The 17,801-nt window shown below is 56.5% G+C and overlaps 1 protein-coding gene across 2 annotated transcripts in view; it reads left to right on the top strand.

The window, feature by feature from the left end:
- The first annotated feature begins 4,959 nt into the window (after nt 1-4,959).
- The window catches only part of TBC1D22A (TBC1 domain family member 22A), a 259,325-nt gene continuing 246,483 nt past the window's right edge, over nt 4,960-17,801 (top strand). For both annotated transcript variants that reach the window (XM_043439879.1, XM_043439878.1), the window contains exon 1: nt 4,960-5,160. In XM_043439879.1, coding sequence (XP_043295814.1) covers nt 5,099-5,160 — 62 coding nt within the window. In that variant the 5' untranslated portion in view covers nt 4,960-5,098. The remainder of the gene's footprint in view (nt 5,161-17,801) is intronic.

Raw genomic sequence — 17,801 nt, 5'->3', positions numbered from 1 at the left:
CTTCCAGAGAAAGACACAGGCAGAGTCTCACCGCAATTCAAGCTGCGTCCTCTGCCCCACGTTGTGCCAGAGATGAGCAGGCAAGGAAACAGGTCTCCCCCTGGCCACTGGGGGAGGGAGGGATGCTCCTGTGTGACAGGGGCAGCGAGGACGTGTTTGGCACCTACAGGGACCCCTGGGGTGTCTCTCTGCCTTTAATGCAGGCGGGCAAATGGAACAGCCGCGGCCTGAAAGGGTGCCCTCGGCCACCTTGGCTCCGAATGAAGACTCCAGGATGAGAGTTGGTCGTGCCAGCAGGTGGTGGACCTAGAACAGCAGAGGTGCTTCTGGGGGGAGGCTGGAGTCTACAGCAGGTAACTTGGAGGGACAGGATGAGTGGCTGCCATGGCTTCAGGATCACGTCAATCTTCCTCTTGGAAGCTTTTCCAGAAAAGGGGCCAACTGGAGTCCCGGAGACGTCTTCCTAGATGCTGAACTTCTGTGAGGCTAGCAGATCTGAGAGGTGCAAAGGGCAAGCTGCGGCAGGCTCGAGAGCATCGCGACGCCCAGATTCCCTGAGGACTGGGCTCTCGCTTCCCTCGGTCGGGGGCAGGGTTGGCTGCTGATGGCTGGGAGCTAAGACCCTCCTCGGGGACTGCCCTCGGCAGAAGGCATTTGGGGGCAGCCCCCTCTCAGCAAGCCTCCTCTTGCTCCTTCAATTCAGACATCTCTGGGGGCCATCCTTTGGGGTTGGCCCGGGACTCCACTGCAGCCCCTTCCAGTTCAACTTCTCCCCAACAAGCCACCTGCAGGCAAATATGTCTCACCACCTGCTTGCTGGGGAACCCAACCTTCATCACAGATTTAGCTACCCCCAACCCCCACCTGTTGTGCAGCACCCAGCTTCCTCTGGCTTCAGCAACGATGCTCCCTCGACCTGGAATCTAGCAGGCTCCTTGTGTTTTGTCCCGTCGCACCTACTCAGCCTGAGACGTCAGCCACAGATCTATCAGTGGCCCTGACTCCTCCGGCCTCAGTGAGGCCTCATTGCTGTGTTGTTTACACTTGCCTTCTCCAAGAAAGCGTTTGAGGTGGCTCAGTGAGTGACAGAGTAAGACGTTCGTCATTGTATTTTTATGCTCTATGAAACAATTTATACATGCAAAAAGTCATAAAGAATAAAACAAGCAACCGAACATAGTCCACCTGCCTTAAGAAATGAAGCATAAAACGAGGCGGCTGTAAGTCAGCAGGGTTACACTGCAAGCTCAGTCGTGTCAAACTCTTTGCGACCACATGGACTGTAGCCCACCAGGCTCCTCCGTCCATAGGATTCTCCAGGCAAGAATACTGGAGTGGGTTGCCATTTCCTTCTCAGGGGATCTTCCCAACCCAGGGATCAAACCCATATTTCTTATGTCTCCAGCATTGCAGGGGGGATCTTTACCACTAGCGCCACCTAGGAAGCCCTAGTGAAGTGAGAAGTCGCTCAGTTTGTGACCCATGTATAGTCCTAGGCCAGAATATTGGAGGGGGTAGCCTTTCCCTTCTCCAGGGGATTCTTGCAGCCTAGGGATCAAACCCAGGTCTCACACATTGCAGAGGGATTCTTTACCAGCTGAGCCACAGGGGAAGCCCATAAAACAAGGAAGGCTCTATAAATTCCTCAATGATCAAAGTCCCCACCAACACCCACAGGCAACTACACTTTTAGCATGGTTTTACTTGCAGGAAAAAAAAAAAAGGCAATTAAATGGTATCATACCACATGCATTTTCAACTTTTTTTCCCTCAACATTGCTTGTGAGATCCATTTATGTTGCTATAAGTAATCTTTCATTTTTACTATCATGGAGCATTCTTTGGATAACTATGTATAGTTGATCAGTTTTCCCCCGCAGCAACGTTGTAATGAACAGTCCTGCCTTTGAACACAGGTGAGTCGCTCTAGGGTACACACCTGGCTTGTAGGATACATGCACCTGCAACTACTAGAAATTGCCAAATGTCTGTCCGGAATTATTGAATGAATCTGCGCGCCCACCAGCAGTGAATCAGTGTATTCTGATTTATGTGCTGCTCGTAAATACACATTCTCATTGATTTTGGCATTGACAGATTTTTAAATACTTTGCCATCTGTTAAGTGTGAAATGCTATGTCCCTGGCTTTAACTTTATGTCTGCCTAGACCTCAGAGAGAGGAAGCCTCTTATGTTTGCTGCCGAGACGAACAAAAGCTCACTCGTTCACTCTGCGCTTGTGCAGCTGTCCTGGGTGCTGCCTGCCCGGGTCCCCTTCCTCGCCTCCGCCTTCTCCATTGGGCCTTCTTCCAAATACTCCTCACACATGCATCGCTACCACGGCCCCAGTCTGAACCCGTCTCTGGAGATGACCTCTATCCTGACTTCGGTTTTCAATTACACTGCTCTTGATGCTGATCCACAACTGACCACTGGTCCTGGGACTTTACCACAGCCCATCCTCCCCTGGGTAACCCCGTCTCCTTATCTGGAGATGAACAGGTCCTCTCACCAACTGCTTGGCTGAGGCCTCAGGTCTCAACCTCAAACCCAACGTGTCCTAAGCCAACCATAAACCTGGCCTGCCCTGAGGTCTCCGCTGGTGGCACTAGAAACAGTAATGCTTTGTTCAGACAGTCCTGAAGCCTTCAAGTCAGCCTGTTTCTCCTTGTGCCTTCCTCTCCTAACACGCAGCAGACAGGAAAGCATGAGGTAAGTTATGAGGAGCGGCCAAACCCGAAACGTTCTGTTACACCCAACCAGTCGCTGATTGCTGTGTTCCCCTTCTTAAACGCTAGTATCTTAGTTCTGTTGTGGCCCTGATCATTGATTTGTGCGATAAGCTGTACTGAGTTGGGGAAAATCCCATCGGTAGGGGATTCTGACAAGGAGCTGAGATCTCTGGGGAGGCTCTGGGGCTGGAAGAGATCCCTGGGGCTTTCCTGAGCCCTGCTAGGCGAGGGTCCCGGGGGGCTTTGTCCAGAAAGGGGTCCCTCCACATCCGCAGAGGCTTTATCAGGAGCTCTCTGGAGATTAGCAGAGGCCATGCATGCACAAGACGGGGAATGGGGGGGGGTGTGTGTGGGCGTTCCCAAGGCTCTGCAGCAGAGCGGCCCTGAGGGTCTGTTGACGTTGTCAGCAGCACTGCCTCAGGGAGATGCTATGGCTGTGACAGGAGGGGATCCCTGGAGAGTGCGCATGGTTGTCATCCCTTTAACAAACGTTTAGAGAGGCCTTGCTGCTTAGCTCTAGGGCTTCCCTGGTGTCTCAGAGGTTAAAGCGTCTGCCTGCAATGCGGGAGACCTGGGTTCAATCCCTGGGTCGGGAAGATCCTCTGGAGAAGGAAATGGCAACCCACTCCAGTATTCTTGCCTGGAGAATCCCGTGGACGGAGGAGCCTGGTGGGCTACCAGTCCATGGGGTCGCAAAGAGTCAGACACGACTGAGCGACTTCACTCTCACTTTTCACCGCTTAGATCTAACAGCAGAAGTCTGGCAGGATCTTACAAGCTCTGTGTGAAGGGACATAGAATCAGCATGTGCCCGAAAACTTGCAGGGTGCGGACAAGGGCAGTGGGAAGCCTTGCTACTGCAAGACAGGATAGGAAACTCTGGTGTCACAAGGGATCTGAGAGAGCCACTCTGCTCTGCCGGCCGTGGTGGCCTTTCCTGAGGCACTGGTTGTCACATGATTGAGATAATACACATATAGTACCTAACAATGCCCTCCACACAGCAAGTACTAAATCAAGGTTACTTATCAGTAAGCAAGGAAAATGTCAATCAGAGAACCTAATCAAGAACTGGCAGAGGTCTGCCAAGGGGCTCCCCAAAGCCATGCCACAGCTCCAGTTGGAAATGCCAGTCCTCCACCTCTCAGGCTAGGTCTACAGGCTGATAGAGATACAATGCAAACCACATAGGTGATTTCAAATGCTCTGATAGCCACGTTTTTAAAAAAAAAAGGAAAAAGGAATGTGAAAATAATTTCAGCAATACATTTTATTGAATCAAATACACGCAAAAAAACATTACTTTAACGTGGAACCAACATAAACATTAATATCTTCATTCCTTCTTTTGTACTAAGTCCTGAATACTCATTGGAAGGACTGATGCTGAAGCTGAAACTCCAATACATTGGCCACCTGATGCGAAGAACTGACTCATCTGAAAAGACCCTGATACTGGGAAAGATTGAAGGCAGGAGGAGAAGGGGACGACAGAGGATGAGACGGTTGGATGGCATCACCAACTCAATGGACATGAGTTTGAGCAAGCTCCGGGAGTTGGTGATGGACAGGGAGGCCTGGCGTGGTGCGGTCCATGGGGTCGCAAAGAGTCGGACGCGACTGAACTGAACCGAGTCTCTGAAACCAGAGTGTCTTTCACCTGCCCGTGGTCAGCGCTGAGGTGGGGCATATTCCTGCTTCAGGGGCACCTCTTACTCGGGAAGCCTGGCCCAATCCCCATCCCTCCTCCTCCCTGCCCAGCCTCTCCAGCACCCCAGTCCCTCACTCGCCCCGGCCCCACTCCCACTGACCCTCACAAAGCCCGTCCCCCTCGCCATGACTCTCGCCCACCGGCCATGACTGCAGTTTACACCCACCGGTTTATACCTGCCATGACTGAAGGAGTTAGTCACCCACGGGGTGTTTACCGGTCCCCCTCAAGTGCGCGCGACAGGCACACCCTCGACCACCCCCCGCGGACGGGTGTCTTCGGTCCCCGCGTTGTCTCGCCCTCTGGTGAGGACCACCGCCCGGCGGGACTCTCAGAAGAACCCGGGGCCTCTAGTCGTCGTGACTAACAAGAAGCCCAACTCCAGTGTCTCCAGAGCACCGCCCCCAGGAGGCGCCTTGTAGTGACATCGGCGCCCGCGTCGTGCGTCACGCTCTGCGGGGACGGGGCGGGACTTCCGGGCGTGCGGAGGCACAACTTCCGGAGGGAGGTGGAAGAGCCTCTCCGCTCTACATTTTCGGGGAAACCCGGGGACCGCTGAGGGGGAAGCCAAACGGGGTACAGGAAGGGGCCGCCGCAGAGGGCTGGCCGCCCTTTGGGGTGTCGGGGCCGTGGGTCTGAGCGATGAGGAGGGGCCATGGCCAGCGACGGGGCCAGGAAGCAGTTCTGGAAGCGCGGCAGCAGCAAGGTCCCGGGCAGGTGGGTGTGACGGGGCCCCGGGTCGGGGTCAGGGGTCAGAGGTCAGGGGCGCGTCGGCTCCCCGGGCGCTGCGAGAGGAATCGGGGGTGCGAAGGGGCGATCGGAGCTCCGGGGGGACTGCCCAGGGTGTCCGGGGGCGCGGACCGTGGGGTCTGGGAGGTGGCCGTGGCTGCACGTAGGAGCGGGGCCAGAGGGGAGGGTGTCTATCCTGAGACCGGCAGGCTGACTTCTGCGGAAACTCTTCGGCCGCCAGGGCTGCGCGTAGGAGAGACCTCTCTCCTGGAGCCGCGAGGAGTCGGTGGGACGCTGAAAGTGGCCGGGTGGCTGCCCCCGCAGGGCGGGTGAGCTTCTGCAGGGGGGCGTGGTGGCCTGGACCCACTCGATTGGCCTTCTAGTCTCCTGTGGGTTTTGTTGCTTTTGCCCTGGGCTAGGAAAAGTACTCTGAGGCTCCCTGTGAGTTTCCACCTTCCCAGCTTCCTGGCCTCAAAACCCAACTCCTGTCTTGAGTCAACAGCAGGAAGAAAATTAAAAAAACTTTTTTTTTTTTTTTTTTGAAATAAGTGCCAGCAGTGACCTGGGTGCACCTTGGAAGCTGTACTGCTCCAAAGTCCTCCTGTAATTGATGTGTGGCCCTGCCCAGCCAGGGCCCCAAGGAAAGAGGCAGACATGACTCAGAAAGTACTTAGGAAGAAATCAGCTGCTGCTGAACGTAGATTAGAGAGAAACAAGCTACAGGATTTCTAAACACGGTCCTGTTTGCAAACTAAAAGTCTCAGATACTGAAAATGAAGAATTGTGGTCTTAACTCCAAGTAGAATCATTCAAGAGCACAGTTTATTTTTAAGGCTGCATAATAAGCACTTTGTTTGAGTGATAGAATTATAAACTTTGGAATTCACTGTGTCCAGTCAGAAAGGCTTAATTTCAGAGTGGTCTGGGAGTTAGCAGGAGCTGAGTTACTGTCTGCCCAGAACAGTGATTTTTGGATAGGGGTCACAGAAGTTGGCCAAAGACCCTGTTTTACTGTATAGGATGGTCCTTGAAGAACAGTCAAGAGGTTTCATCACAACCAATGTTAGGGTCCAAGATGATGTGAAAGTTCTGAAATAAGAGAGAGTAGGAGGGCCTAGTGGTGACAGGAACAGATGCTCTAGAGCACTGACTCCAGGGAAAAGGAGCCACGTGGCAGAACAATTTTGTGTGTTGTTTTTAGGTCCTGAGATTTTGGTACCTCCTCAGTCTAAATGGTTTCTGATTCTTAACCACCAACTGAGGCAAGAGAGCAATGGGGCTTCTGTATTAGTTCTAATGGTGAATAAACCTTTGGGTCCATAACTGTGTCTCTTGGCTTTTGTCCTTATCTTGGGTTCAATGGGACTTCCCTGGTGGCTCAGACGGTAAAGCGTCTGCCTACAATGTGGGAGACCCAGGTTCGATCCCTGGGTTGGGAAGATCCCCTGGAGAAGGAAGGGGCAACTCACTCCAGTACTCTTGCCTGGAAAATCCCATGGATGGAGGAGCCTGGTAAGCTACAGTCCATGGGGTCACAAAGAGTCAGACACGACTGAACGACTTCACTTTACTTAACTTTTTTTTTTTAACTTTACTTTACTTTGGGTTCAATAGGGTCCCTCCCAAAATTCAAGTCTTTGGAACCTGTGAGTCTGACCTTGTATTTGCAGATGGAGCTGAGTTCCAGTGAGAAGTGGGGCCATTCTGGGTTAGGGGGAGCTCGAGTCCAGTGACCGACGTCCTCAGGGAAGGAGGGGGATCTGCACCCAGAGAGAGGGTGTAGGGGGGTGGCACGGGTGGTGGAGGCAGGTTGAAGTGATGCCTTTACAAACCAGATAAGCTGCAGATTCCTGGCAGCCAGTAGATGCTAGAAGAGGTAGGGAGTGACCCTTTCCCAGAGCCTTGGGAGAGGCCGGGGCCTTGACTTTGGACTTCTAGCCTCCAGCGCTGGGACAGGATAAGTTTATGTTGTCTCCAGCCAGTAGGTTTGTGGTACTTGCTTGTGGCAGCCACGGGAACTTGATGCTGTCCTCAATTTTCTTCTGTGAAATCCTGCATCACCAGAGACAGGCCTGCCTGTTCCTGGGGTTTTGAGTCTGTGCTGTGCCGGGGGCACTGTTAAGAGCAGCTCCCTGAGATAGTTCCAGACTTGGAGTGGGGTCTGTGTGTGACCCGCTGCGGCCGTCACTGCAGAGGGCAGGGCCGGGAGGAGAGGCTGGCCTGTGAGGAAAGGCCTGCACGGCCACCACGGGCCCCTTGCCTCCTGTGGCCTTGCCTCTGGCGGTGCTGCCGTTTCGGGTGACGGGAGGAGCTGCAGAGGTGTGCCCGTTCCGCGTCAGCAGATGTAGGGAGGATGTAGGGAGGATCCCCAGAGCCTTCCCTTGGGGATCGCTGGCCGAGCACCTGCTTTACCTGCACAAGTGCTGTGCGGTCAGATCCTCGCCGATTCCAGCCGCTGTGTCAGCTTTTGTGAGTGGGTCCTGTAATTAGCTTTTTTTTGAGTGTGGGCCCCAACCCAGAGAAACCTGAAGGTGGAAGAATACACCCACCACAAAATACAGAACTGTTAAAGGCTCTTTGTATGGCACAGCCCTTTATAATGAACAATTCCTTGACAGTAGTGGCTGATATTCATCTTGCGGTCACCGTTTGCCAGGCCCTCTTCCTAGCACTCTGCACTTGTTTGTCTCCCTGGCGGTTTATTCCATTTTTAAAAGTCTTTATTGAATTTGTTACAATATTGCTCCTGTTTTATGTTTTTTGGCCGAGAGGCATGTGGGATCTTAGTTCTCCGACCAGGGATCGAGCCGGCATCCCCTGCATTGGAAGGTGGAGACTTGACCACTGGACCGCCAGGGAAGTCCCTCTTAGGTGTTTTAGAGTTTATAAAACGCACTCTGTCCTCCAAGCACACTCTGGGCCTCGCTGAGGTAGGCGTGGTCGTGTTCCCGGAAATGCCGTGCAGAGAAGCCTCGGTGTTTTTGCAGGACGTGTAAGGCCCTTTATGACCTGAGCCCGCTCGATTCATCAGCCGCGTCTCCCGCCCCTCCCTGCTCTGAGCTCTGCCCCCAGTGGTGCTGTGGGGCCTGTGGGTTCCTTGCTGTACCTGCTGTGTGATGCCTCTGTCAGCTTCGTGCTTTTGTAACTGACCAGCGTGTTCTTTTCCTCCCTTCCCTCTCCTGCCCGGCTTTCTGTTTAAGGATTTAAAACACTCGCTGCGGTGTGCCTCCCGGTGAAGCCTGCCTGTCTCACGCGGTCTGGACTGAAGCACCCCTTCGTGCATCACACTCAGTGTTGCTGGAAAGGGCTTGGCTTCTCCACCAGCCAGTGGGCTCTGCGCACTTAGGGTGTTCCTTACTCATCCTTGCGTTGTTACTGCAAAATCAGCTAAGTGGTGGTTGATCCGAACTGTTTCCTACACGAGCCTGGAGAGAACCAGTGATTTGGCCAAGGTCTCACGCTGCCTGCGCTGGTCTTGCTGGGAGATCTCCCTCTTCTGCGCACGCTCTGGGCCTTAGGTTGTGTGTTTGGCTGGTGGTTCCTTAGACAGTTCTTTTCTGGATGAAGGATGGGAAGACGTTTGACTAGGAGCTGGGTGGTCCGGGTTTCAGCCATCTCTGTGACCTTCGCCTTGGCCCTGTTGCTCTGGGCTGTCCGTGGCCTCCCGTGTGACCTGGGAGCTGCACTAGACCGTAGTGCCTGTGACCTCCAGGAGGACATTTGCTGGGCTGAGCTCTGATCTCTCAGGTGAGAAGGAGAGGGGCCTCTTGGACCCGTTCTGAGAGCCTGATAACTTACTGATTCAGCAAATATTTATTTAACCTGTATTACGTGTGAGTCATGGTTCCAGGTACTAGAGATGCATCCGTGAACAAAAGAGAGCAGAACCTGTGTGCTCACAGCGGAATGGGAGAGGCGGAGAGTGATGTGTCACGGAGTGCGTTAACTGTCAGGGGCGATGGCTGGAGTCCAGACGAAGGGCAGAGGGACAGACGGTTGGGGGGCAGGGTGGTCTCAGGACAATACGAGGGCCAGGCGAGCCCTCCCAGAGTGGGTGACGTCTCAGCAAGGTCTGCAGCAGGTGCAGGAACAGGCCTCGGGGACGTCCGGGAAGGAGTGGTCCCAGCAGAGGGGTGAGCACGTGCAGAGGTCCTGGTTTGGGGGCGATGCTCATGTGTGTCTGAGGGGGAAGCGCGGGGGCCGTGTGACCATTGCCGAGGGCCGGGCTCAGGGGGACAGTCATGGGGTGCAAGGCCTGGAGGCGGGGCTCTGGGTCTCTCCTTCTGAGCGAGGGGCCTTCGGAGGATTCTGCCCGAGGCGTGGCCTGGCCTGCGTGCCCTGTTGTGGGCGAACTGGGGACCAGTTAGGAAGCGTGGGGCTGCTGCTCCTGCTGTTGGCCTTGGTGTTCTTGCCACATGTAACCATAAATGCCACGACGAAGCCCTCGCACACGGGTGTGAGAACACACGCCGCCCTTCGGCCTGGCCCCCCCGCCCGCCGCCTGGCGTGCTCTGCTGACAGTGTGCAGGGCGACGTCTGTAAGTGGGGGGCGCTCAGGGCCCCCACTGCGGGTGGAATGGCCATGGTGCTCGGCTGGGGCTGGGGCGGAAGACAGTTCAGTGTCCCGGCTCTGGCGGCCGTCAGCTTTCAGCGCTCAGAGCCACGAGGGGGCCCTGAGTGAACAGGCCAGCCGGCTCCACCATCATCCCACAGGCCACCGCAGTTGCAGGGAGGCGTGTTGAGCAGGTAACTCGTTTAGAAAGTGCCAGGAGCATCTTCCACGTGCCAGGGACCGCGCTGAGTGCTGAGCAGAGGGACGTGGGTCTCGGGGCTGGCGAACACCAGATGTACAGTCAGTGTGCAGGGTCCCCCAGAGGAGGTCTCGCCTAAGCAGGGACCCAGGGCTGGAGGAGGGGCCAGCCTGGCACGTGGAGGTGCGGGTCAGAGTCAGGGCATTCCTGTAGGGAGACTTGGCGGAGGAGGTGAGGAGGGGGCGAGTGGGGCCTGGAGAGGACTTGGGTCCTGGTCCCCATCAGTGAGTGGTGAGGCCCCATCGTCCTCCCAAGAGTAGGCTTGGGGCCTAGGCTGTGACGGGCCTTGCAGGGGTCACTGATGGGCGGGGTGCTGGGGTTGGGGTGACCCCCAGGGTTCTGGCCTGAGGAGGGGCATGTGGTTGGCAGAATGATCCACCCCCCCCACCAAAATGTCCGCGTCCTCCCCTCCAGAGCTTGTGAAGCGTCGGTTCCATAGCAGAGGGGAATCAGGGTCGTAGGTGGAATTACAGTCGCTCATCAGCTGCCCTTGAGATGGAGAAGTTGTCCTGGAGCTTCCGGGGGACCCACTGTAGTCCCAGCAGCTCTTAAAGGCATTGGAGACGGGGCACGTGGCTCTGTCTGATCTGCGGTTGCTGGCTTTGAGGGTGCAGGAGGGGGCCCTGAGGCAGGGCTCGTGGGGGCCTCTAGGAGCTGGGGGCCTCCTCTGCTCTCGGCCAGCAGGGAGATGGGGACCTTGGTCCTGCATCTGTTTGAGAACAGTTCTGCCGACACGCCGGGTGAGCGGGAGGTGGGTCTCCCAGGGTCGCCTCCAGAATGACTTTAGTCTTGGGGGACCCGCCCTCCAGAGCTTTGGGATGATGAGTGTGTGTTGTAAGGCAGCAAGCTTGTGATCATTTGTTCCCGGGGCTGCAGGAAAGCCCCGTGGGGGTGGTCAGGGGTCAGGCAGATGTGCTGGGGAGGCTGAGTGGGAAGGCTGGGTGGGCTGGGCCCTTGCTGGTAACCTCGGCAAAGCGTCTTCAGTCCTCAGGGCCTGGGGCTGAGCTGGGAGGGGTCTGCCGTGTCCTCTGGGGTCCGGGAGCCACGGGGAGGCCCTGCCTGTCTCCTCAGGGGTGCCGAGCTGCGGTCCCCCAGCCCCCCGGCCTGAATTTTTATAAACTGCGGTGGTTTTCTTGCTGTGCTTTCCGAGCGGCTGTTTGGATTGTCTGTCTGTCCCTGTTTTCCTGTCAGGGGGAGCCTGGGAGTCTGCTCTGGCAGCGACTTTGTGTTCCAGGGGAGTGGGTTTCTCTGGCTGCACCCCCCCCGCAACGTGAGTGGAGGTGGTCTTGCTCTGATGAGCGCCGTGGACACACCTGAGGGTGGGCTTCTGCTAAATATACGGTTTGTTTTCCAGTGTCACATTTTATGTTATTAAATGCCTTTTGTTTTGTCTGGAAACATTTTGAAAAAGTTAAAGTGAAAATTTCCCTCCCTCCTCACCTTATATTTCTGTCTAATGTAGGAAATCTGGACCCTTTTTGGTTAATTTTTAGATGAGAACAAAAGTGACTTAAAGAAAAATAAATCCCTGATGACTTTGGACTTGTTCTTTGTTTTTTAAACTTTTTAAAGACAAGAGCTGGAGGAAGTATTTCTCTACTCCGAGCGTCGTGATGGTGCGCGGAGGTCGTGGGTGGAGATGAACAGGTCAGGCACTGGGCCCACATCTCCCCACATCTTACTTCTCCGCTCCCGTCGGGGGACCCCTCCTGGCTAAGAGCAGCTCAGACGAGGGAGGGCTCGGAGACCCGGGCTGGGGAGTGGCACCCCCCACCATACCTTCTGCGGCTGCTCCGTCTTCCCTGCCCCGGGCTTGTCCCCTCCTTGGTTGAACACAGGCCGCGTGAGGACTGGCGCGTGGGCCCTTTGGGTGCAGTGGGGTCCCAGCCTCGGAGAGGCTGTCTGCACGGGGGATGCTCAACTGGAGGAGTGCCCGGGACCGAGCGCCTGGTCCTCCCTTGGGAGGAGTCGGGGGTAGTGGCTGTGAACCGCGTCCCCAGGCGGATGTTGGTTCCACATCCCGGGGGGGCGGGCAGCGGAACCGTGGACGGAGCGCCGCCTCTGCCAGGCTGTGGTCCTCACGGCAGCGGGACGCTGCGCAGTCCGTGAGGGCCTGCACCTGAGCTGGTGGCGGGCCTGGCCCCAGGCTGGGGTCGGGACCTGGTTTCTTGCCCACTGACTTCCTCTCTCCAGGGTGGACGTCCTCCTCACTTCTCCAGGGGTGAGGGGGCAGCTTTTAGGCCCCCTGACGCACTGCCCCACCCCCCCCCCAGAAGGAGGGCAGTGGACCAGGAAGCCCCGAGGGGGAGGGCAGCCTGGGCTTTTCCATCCGGGGCCTGCACCACAGGGAACTTCCATGCTGACTGCCCTTCCTCCTGTTCGCTCTCTCGGATGCCAGTTCCTCTTTGGGGGGGTTCTAGCCTGAGTGCTGCAGGTGAGGGGGTGCATGGAGCTCTTGGTGAGTCTAATTTACAACAGTCGTGGGTCCTCTTGCCGGGGTCACGAGAACTCAGGGCTGAGGCTCCTGTGGTCACTAGCGTGGCCAGGCATGGGGCCGCGGGGCAGACCCTCTGGGTGCCCGCTGGCTTGGGACTCAGGCCCCTTTCTGGCCATGCTGCCCCGGGTGATGCCGGGCTCCTGGCCTCATTAGTGCCCTGATGGCCCGTCCCCGGGCGCCCCTCTGCCCCCGAGGTCTGCAGCTCACTGGTGCCGGCAGAGGACGGCGGTGGCCCTGCCGTGCTCTGCGCCCTTGAGGTTGACTGTGCTGTGGGGTCAGGCCACTCCGAGCTCCTGAGATGCGCCCGTGGCTGCCCGGCTTCCCCCTGCTCCCTCGCACTCCTCGCGGCGGGTTTGCCACGAGTCTTCTTCCCGTGAACGTTTCTGCTAGACTCGGAGACAGAGTGTAGGCAGTGGAGGGACCAAAGAGGCCCTGGGCGGTATGCGTGGGGGGGTGGCGAGCAGGCCGGGGTGGGCTGGCCCCCAGCACAGGGCGTCCGAGTGCCCCCCGAGGGCAGCACACAGACCCGGCAGGCGCGGGGGAGCCGCCTGACTGCCCTGGAGGCCGGGGCGCTGCCTGGTGGGGATGGTGGTCTGGGGTGGGAGGTTTGGAGGTCCTGGAGGACTGGGGGCCCGCTTAACATGGTGGGCTTCCAGGAGGCGGCGAGGTTCCTTTCTGGATCGGTTTTCTTGGAGAGGCCGTCTCGGAAGGGGTGGGTGTGGGGGCACTAGACCCCGCGGGCGGGTTCCAGGTGGAGCCGCGAGGATGCTGGTGGGCGCGAGCCTGATGCCTTTACCCGTGTGCTGCAGAGGGCGCCGTCCAGCGGGGGCGGGACGCCGAGGACGGGGTGTGAGGCCTGGCGGTGGGGGCACGGCTGGTCTTGTGACCCGAGAATGTGAGGTGGCGCGTGTGTGCTCGAGAGCCGGAGGTGGTTCAGCCCGGAGGCAGCTGCGTGCGCGTTCCCGGGAGACGCGTGTGCTTTCCCACGTGCTGGGGAGGAGGAGGGTGGAGTGAGGGGCTTTGTGGAGCACAGAGGAGTCGGGCTGGCGGGAGACTGGAGAGAGGAGGGGGCACAGCGCGAGCCTGGAGCAAAGTCAGGAGGACAGGGGTGCGGCGGGGAGGCGCGGGGAGGAGGGGGGTGGTGATGGCTGGCTGCTGGGCGGGCCTTTCCCCTGTTGATTTCAGAAGGCGTCCCCTCCGTGCCCCCACTGATCTGTCCTTTCTTGGTGCTGCATGGCGCGTGGGGATCGTAGTTCCTGTCTGACCAGGGGTCGAACCCTGCATTTGGAGCTCCGCATCATACCTGTTGGACCACTATGGAAGCCCCTGTTTGTTTTTTTTTTTAATTTCTAATTTGGAAATTTTGGCTGCACTGGGTCTTCACTGCTGCTGACACGTCCTCTCGTGGCGGGCAGGGGCTGCCCTCACTGCAGTGAGTGTGCTTGTGGCGGAGGCATCTCTTCTTGGGGAGCACGGGCTCAGAGACGGGCTCAGTCGTCGGGGCGCACGGGCTTAGTTGCCCCGTGGCCCGTGGGATCTTCCTGGACCAGAGATCAAACCCATGTCTCCCACATTGGCAGACAGATCTTTACCACTGAGCCACCAGGGAAGCCCCTTCCTGCTTTTTTATTGAGACATAATTGACGTATTATATTAGCTTCAAGGGTGTAATGTAAGGATTCAATATACGTACAGATTACAAAATGACCCAGTGAGTCTGGTTAACATCCATCACCACGCAGTTAGACTTTTTTACTTGTGATGAGAACGTGTGAGATTTACCCTTAGCAGCTTCCAGGCCTGCAGTCGGGTCCTCCTGACCCCAGCCCAGGCTGCGCAGTAGTGGCCTGACGGGTCCTGTCCCTGGAGGCCTGTTCCTGCCGACCCCTTCACCCCTGTGCACCCCGCCCCGCCCCTGGGCCACCGCTGCCAAGCCTGTGCCTGTGAGTCCATCACGTTGCTGTTTTCCTTTAATTGGAGCATAGCTGGTTTACAGTATTGTATTTCACATGCTGGATTTTCATGGGAAGAAACATTTATTGCTAAAATACAGGGACGGACAAGTTTATTGTCAGAATCCTCACTTCTAAGACGTGTTGGAGCCGTCCGTGACGTGGCTGGCCGGCTGGCTCAGTGACTGCCCGCCTCTGCTGGCGCCCGGGGCCCCGAGGAGTGTGACAGGAGACAAATCCAGCCCCTTCTGCAGGGAGCTGGTGGCCCGGCGGGGACAGAAGGCTGAGAGCCTGCGGGACTGGGCGGGGTCACTGCTGTGTGGCAGGCGTGGGTGCTGACGGTGGGACAGCCCGGACCCCTCGGCCTGGGGCGCGCGGGGCCACGTGGGTCTGCACGCGACTCGGCGGGGGGCTGGTGGAGCTGTGTGCTGCCGTGATGACGGCACTCTGTGCGTTTTCCTCTGAAGCCCCTAAAGTTAATTTCCTTGGAAAACTTATCCCTTCTGAGCTTATTTTCTACATCTGGGGAGCATCGCTGTGGTTGGAATGAGCCTGATGGTAAATCAGTCACTAATTTAGTTCATGTTTCAGGAAACTGCTATTGAGCCCAGAGGAGACAGGAGTGAGGACTGTGCTCGCGGAGGAGGGGTTGATGAGGCGCAGACCGAGTCACTACACGGTTTGCCTGTTTACTCCATGAATCCGGAATATAGGCGGCAGCTAATCGTAAACGTGGCCATATAATTTTTCATTTATTTTATGATGCTCAGGCTACCGCGTCTTGAATTTATTCCTTTTCCTTTTATTTCCTCTCACTCTTCGTCCCTTCATTCATGGCTGTCATCACCCTCTGCTCTTTAACCTTTAATTCACGAAAACAGGAGGCTGTTCTGCTGTTGTCCCGTCAGTTCTGTTTCAAGGCTGGGCCCTTGGTGTAGGGGCCCAGGTTCAGGCCAGAGAGAAGTCTGCTGGGGTGCGCAGGAGGCACTTGCCTTGTCAGGCTGCGAGGCCTGGCGCCGCCGGCTGTCCCCCTCCCGCCCTCAGCCCTGCCCGCTGAGGCGCATCTCCTCCCTTCTCCTGCGTCCGCGCGTACCTGCATCCCGATACTGTCTGCAGCCCCAAGCAGCACCCCTGGCATCTTGGCAGTGCCAGCGGGCCGGCCTGGAGCAGGTGCTCAGCGGGACGTGTTGAGAGACTCGAGAGGGGCGGCCTCAGGGTGGCTCGTGAGCGGCTGAGACGGCGCTGTTCCGCGGCGCGCACAGGCAGGCCCGCAGTCTTTAGTCTGTTTATCATTTTCGGAGGCCGCGCTGGGTGTCTGTCGTGGAGCGAGGGTCCTCTTGTCGCAGAGCACAGGCTCGGGAACGTGCGGGCGTCGGCAGCTGTGGCACGTGGGGTCTTCCCAGACCAGGGAGGGAGCCGGTATCCCCAGCACTGGCAGGTGGATTCCCAACCACTGAGCCACCAGGAAAGTCCCTGACTTTTAAAAAGCTTTCCTGACCCAAGCTGTGAACGCAGCCGGGACAGACCCTGGGGAGTGGGGGCTTGGCTCCGGGGCCTGTCTCTCTTCTTTCGGACGCTGGTGTCAGCCCAGGTCTCCAGCCCGTCCTCCTCCGGGGCCCCGCCCGCCCGGGAGCGCCCCTTCGGGTTCTTGCTTTAAACCTCAGTTCTTCCTGCTGTCTGCCCCTCACCAGTGGGGGCGCTTTAGCGACAACCCCTGTGCCTCATGCGGGGCTCTCGTGGGATGCACTTGCCTTTGGGGTCCTTTTCAGGGCTCACGGCGGGCATATGTCTCTGCCAGCCTTTCCCTGGCCTGCCCTGTGTTGGGCTGGCCCCCGTCTGGGCCCTGCCCTCCCGCCTCGCCGGGAGCCCCGGTTACATCACAGGCCTGGCACCTGGGACCTCCATTAGTTCTCATTCATTTCTTCTTCCCTCTGCGAGTCCTCCTTGGGTGCTCAGGATGTTTGTGGTCCTCAGGATGTTGACAGATGGGGCCCAGAAAACTCTGCTCCTGGTCCCCACGGTTGCCTGCTGGTAAACAAATTAGTCCTTTTCAAGTTTCACTTAAAAAATCTTTTTTATTTGCCTGCCCTGGACCTTCGTTGTGGCCTGCAGGATCTTCGGTGCCGCGTGAGGGACCTTTGTTGCTGCGTGCAGACTCTTAGTTACCGTGGGTGGGGTCTGTTCCCACCAGGGGCTTCCCTGGGGGCTCTGACAGTAAAGGGCCCACCCGCAGTGAGGAGACCCGGTTCCATCCCTGGGTTGGGAGATCCCCTGGAGAAGGGAACGACTACCCACTCCAGTGTCTGCGTGCCTGGAGAACTCCATGGAGAGAGGAGCCTGGCGGGCTACAGCCCATGGGGTCACAAAACAGCTGGACTCGACTTAGTGACTAACATCTTGTGTGTGTATTCAACTCTTCACTGTCACGTTAATGAATTTCCCCATTTTGATTCGTTCCTTCACGTTTACTGTGGCTGGTATTCTATTATATGCGTGTATTTCAGTTCTTTAAATTTATTATTCAGTTGATAACGGACATCTAGATTTTTCTTAACATTTTTTTCTCTGTGGCATTACAGACGTTGCCGAACCTATCTCCCTTACGTACTTGTGCAATGATTTCTTCAGCGTGTAGCTGGCAGTGGAATTGGGTCACGTTGATCTGCATTTTATAAGGAATCATTAGGGTTCAGTGAACTGCTTCAGTGTTTTAAAGCAGTATAATCTATTAAAAAGTTTATGGGTTAACATATCTATTAAAGATTTCATTATCTGAAATGAGGTAGGTGTGTTAGTTGCCACTTATTCTTTAAGAAAGGCTTTCATTGAAGCCTGTTTTTCTCTTTCATGATGCAAGACCAAATAGAAATGTAATTTTAATAAGATAAAATGAGGTTCCTTTTGGTCTGAGCTTGAACTTTGTTGGAGCGTTTTCTGCTCAATGATCACAGGTGTTTGCTGGTGAAGGGTTCGTGGGTTTCCTGCTGTCCTGGAGTGGCGGGGCCTGCGGTAGGTGGCAGTGCTTGGACTTGGGGAACAGGACCTGCAGGGCGTGGGCTGCTGGCGATGAGCCGTGTGAACGCAGAGGGGCACCACGGAAGAATGCAGGCGTTCATGTAAAGATTGATTGCTAATATTGGTAAATACTGTCCGTCAGTCACTTTGCAGTGTTCAGAGTGCCATTAACAAGGCTATCTCCTTGCGTATACATTCCTATTCCCATTTCCTGGATGAGGAAGGAAAGCTCTGAGCAAGTACTTGGTTAGCGCTCTTACCACCGTTTAAGTGTTGGGTCTTGAACCCAGATCTTTGGATTCTGAAAACTGGAAACTTTTCCGCCCAGGTCACAGAGACATCCATGGGAATTTC

The sequence above is a fragment of the Cervus canadensis genome, chromosome 21, assembly GCF_019320065.1.
Source record: "Cervus canadensis isolate Bull #8, Minnesota chromosome 21, ASM1932006v1, whole genome shotgun sequence".
NCBI lineage: Eukaryota > Metazoa > Chordata > Mammalia > Artiodactyla > Cervidae > Cervus > Cervus canadensis.
This window is presented reverse-complemented; position numbering and strand designations above follow the sequence as displayed.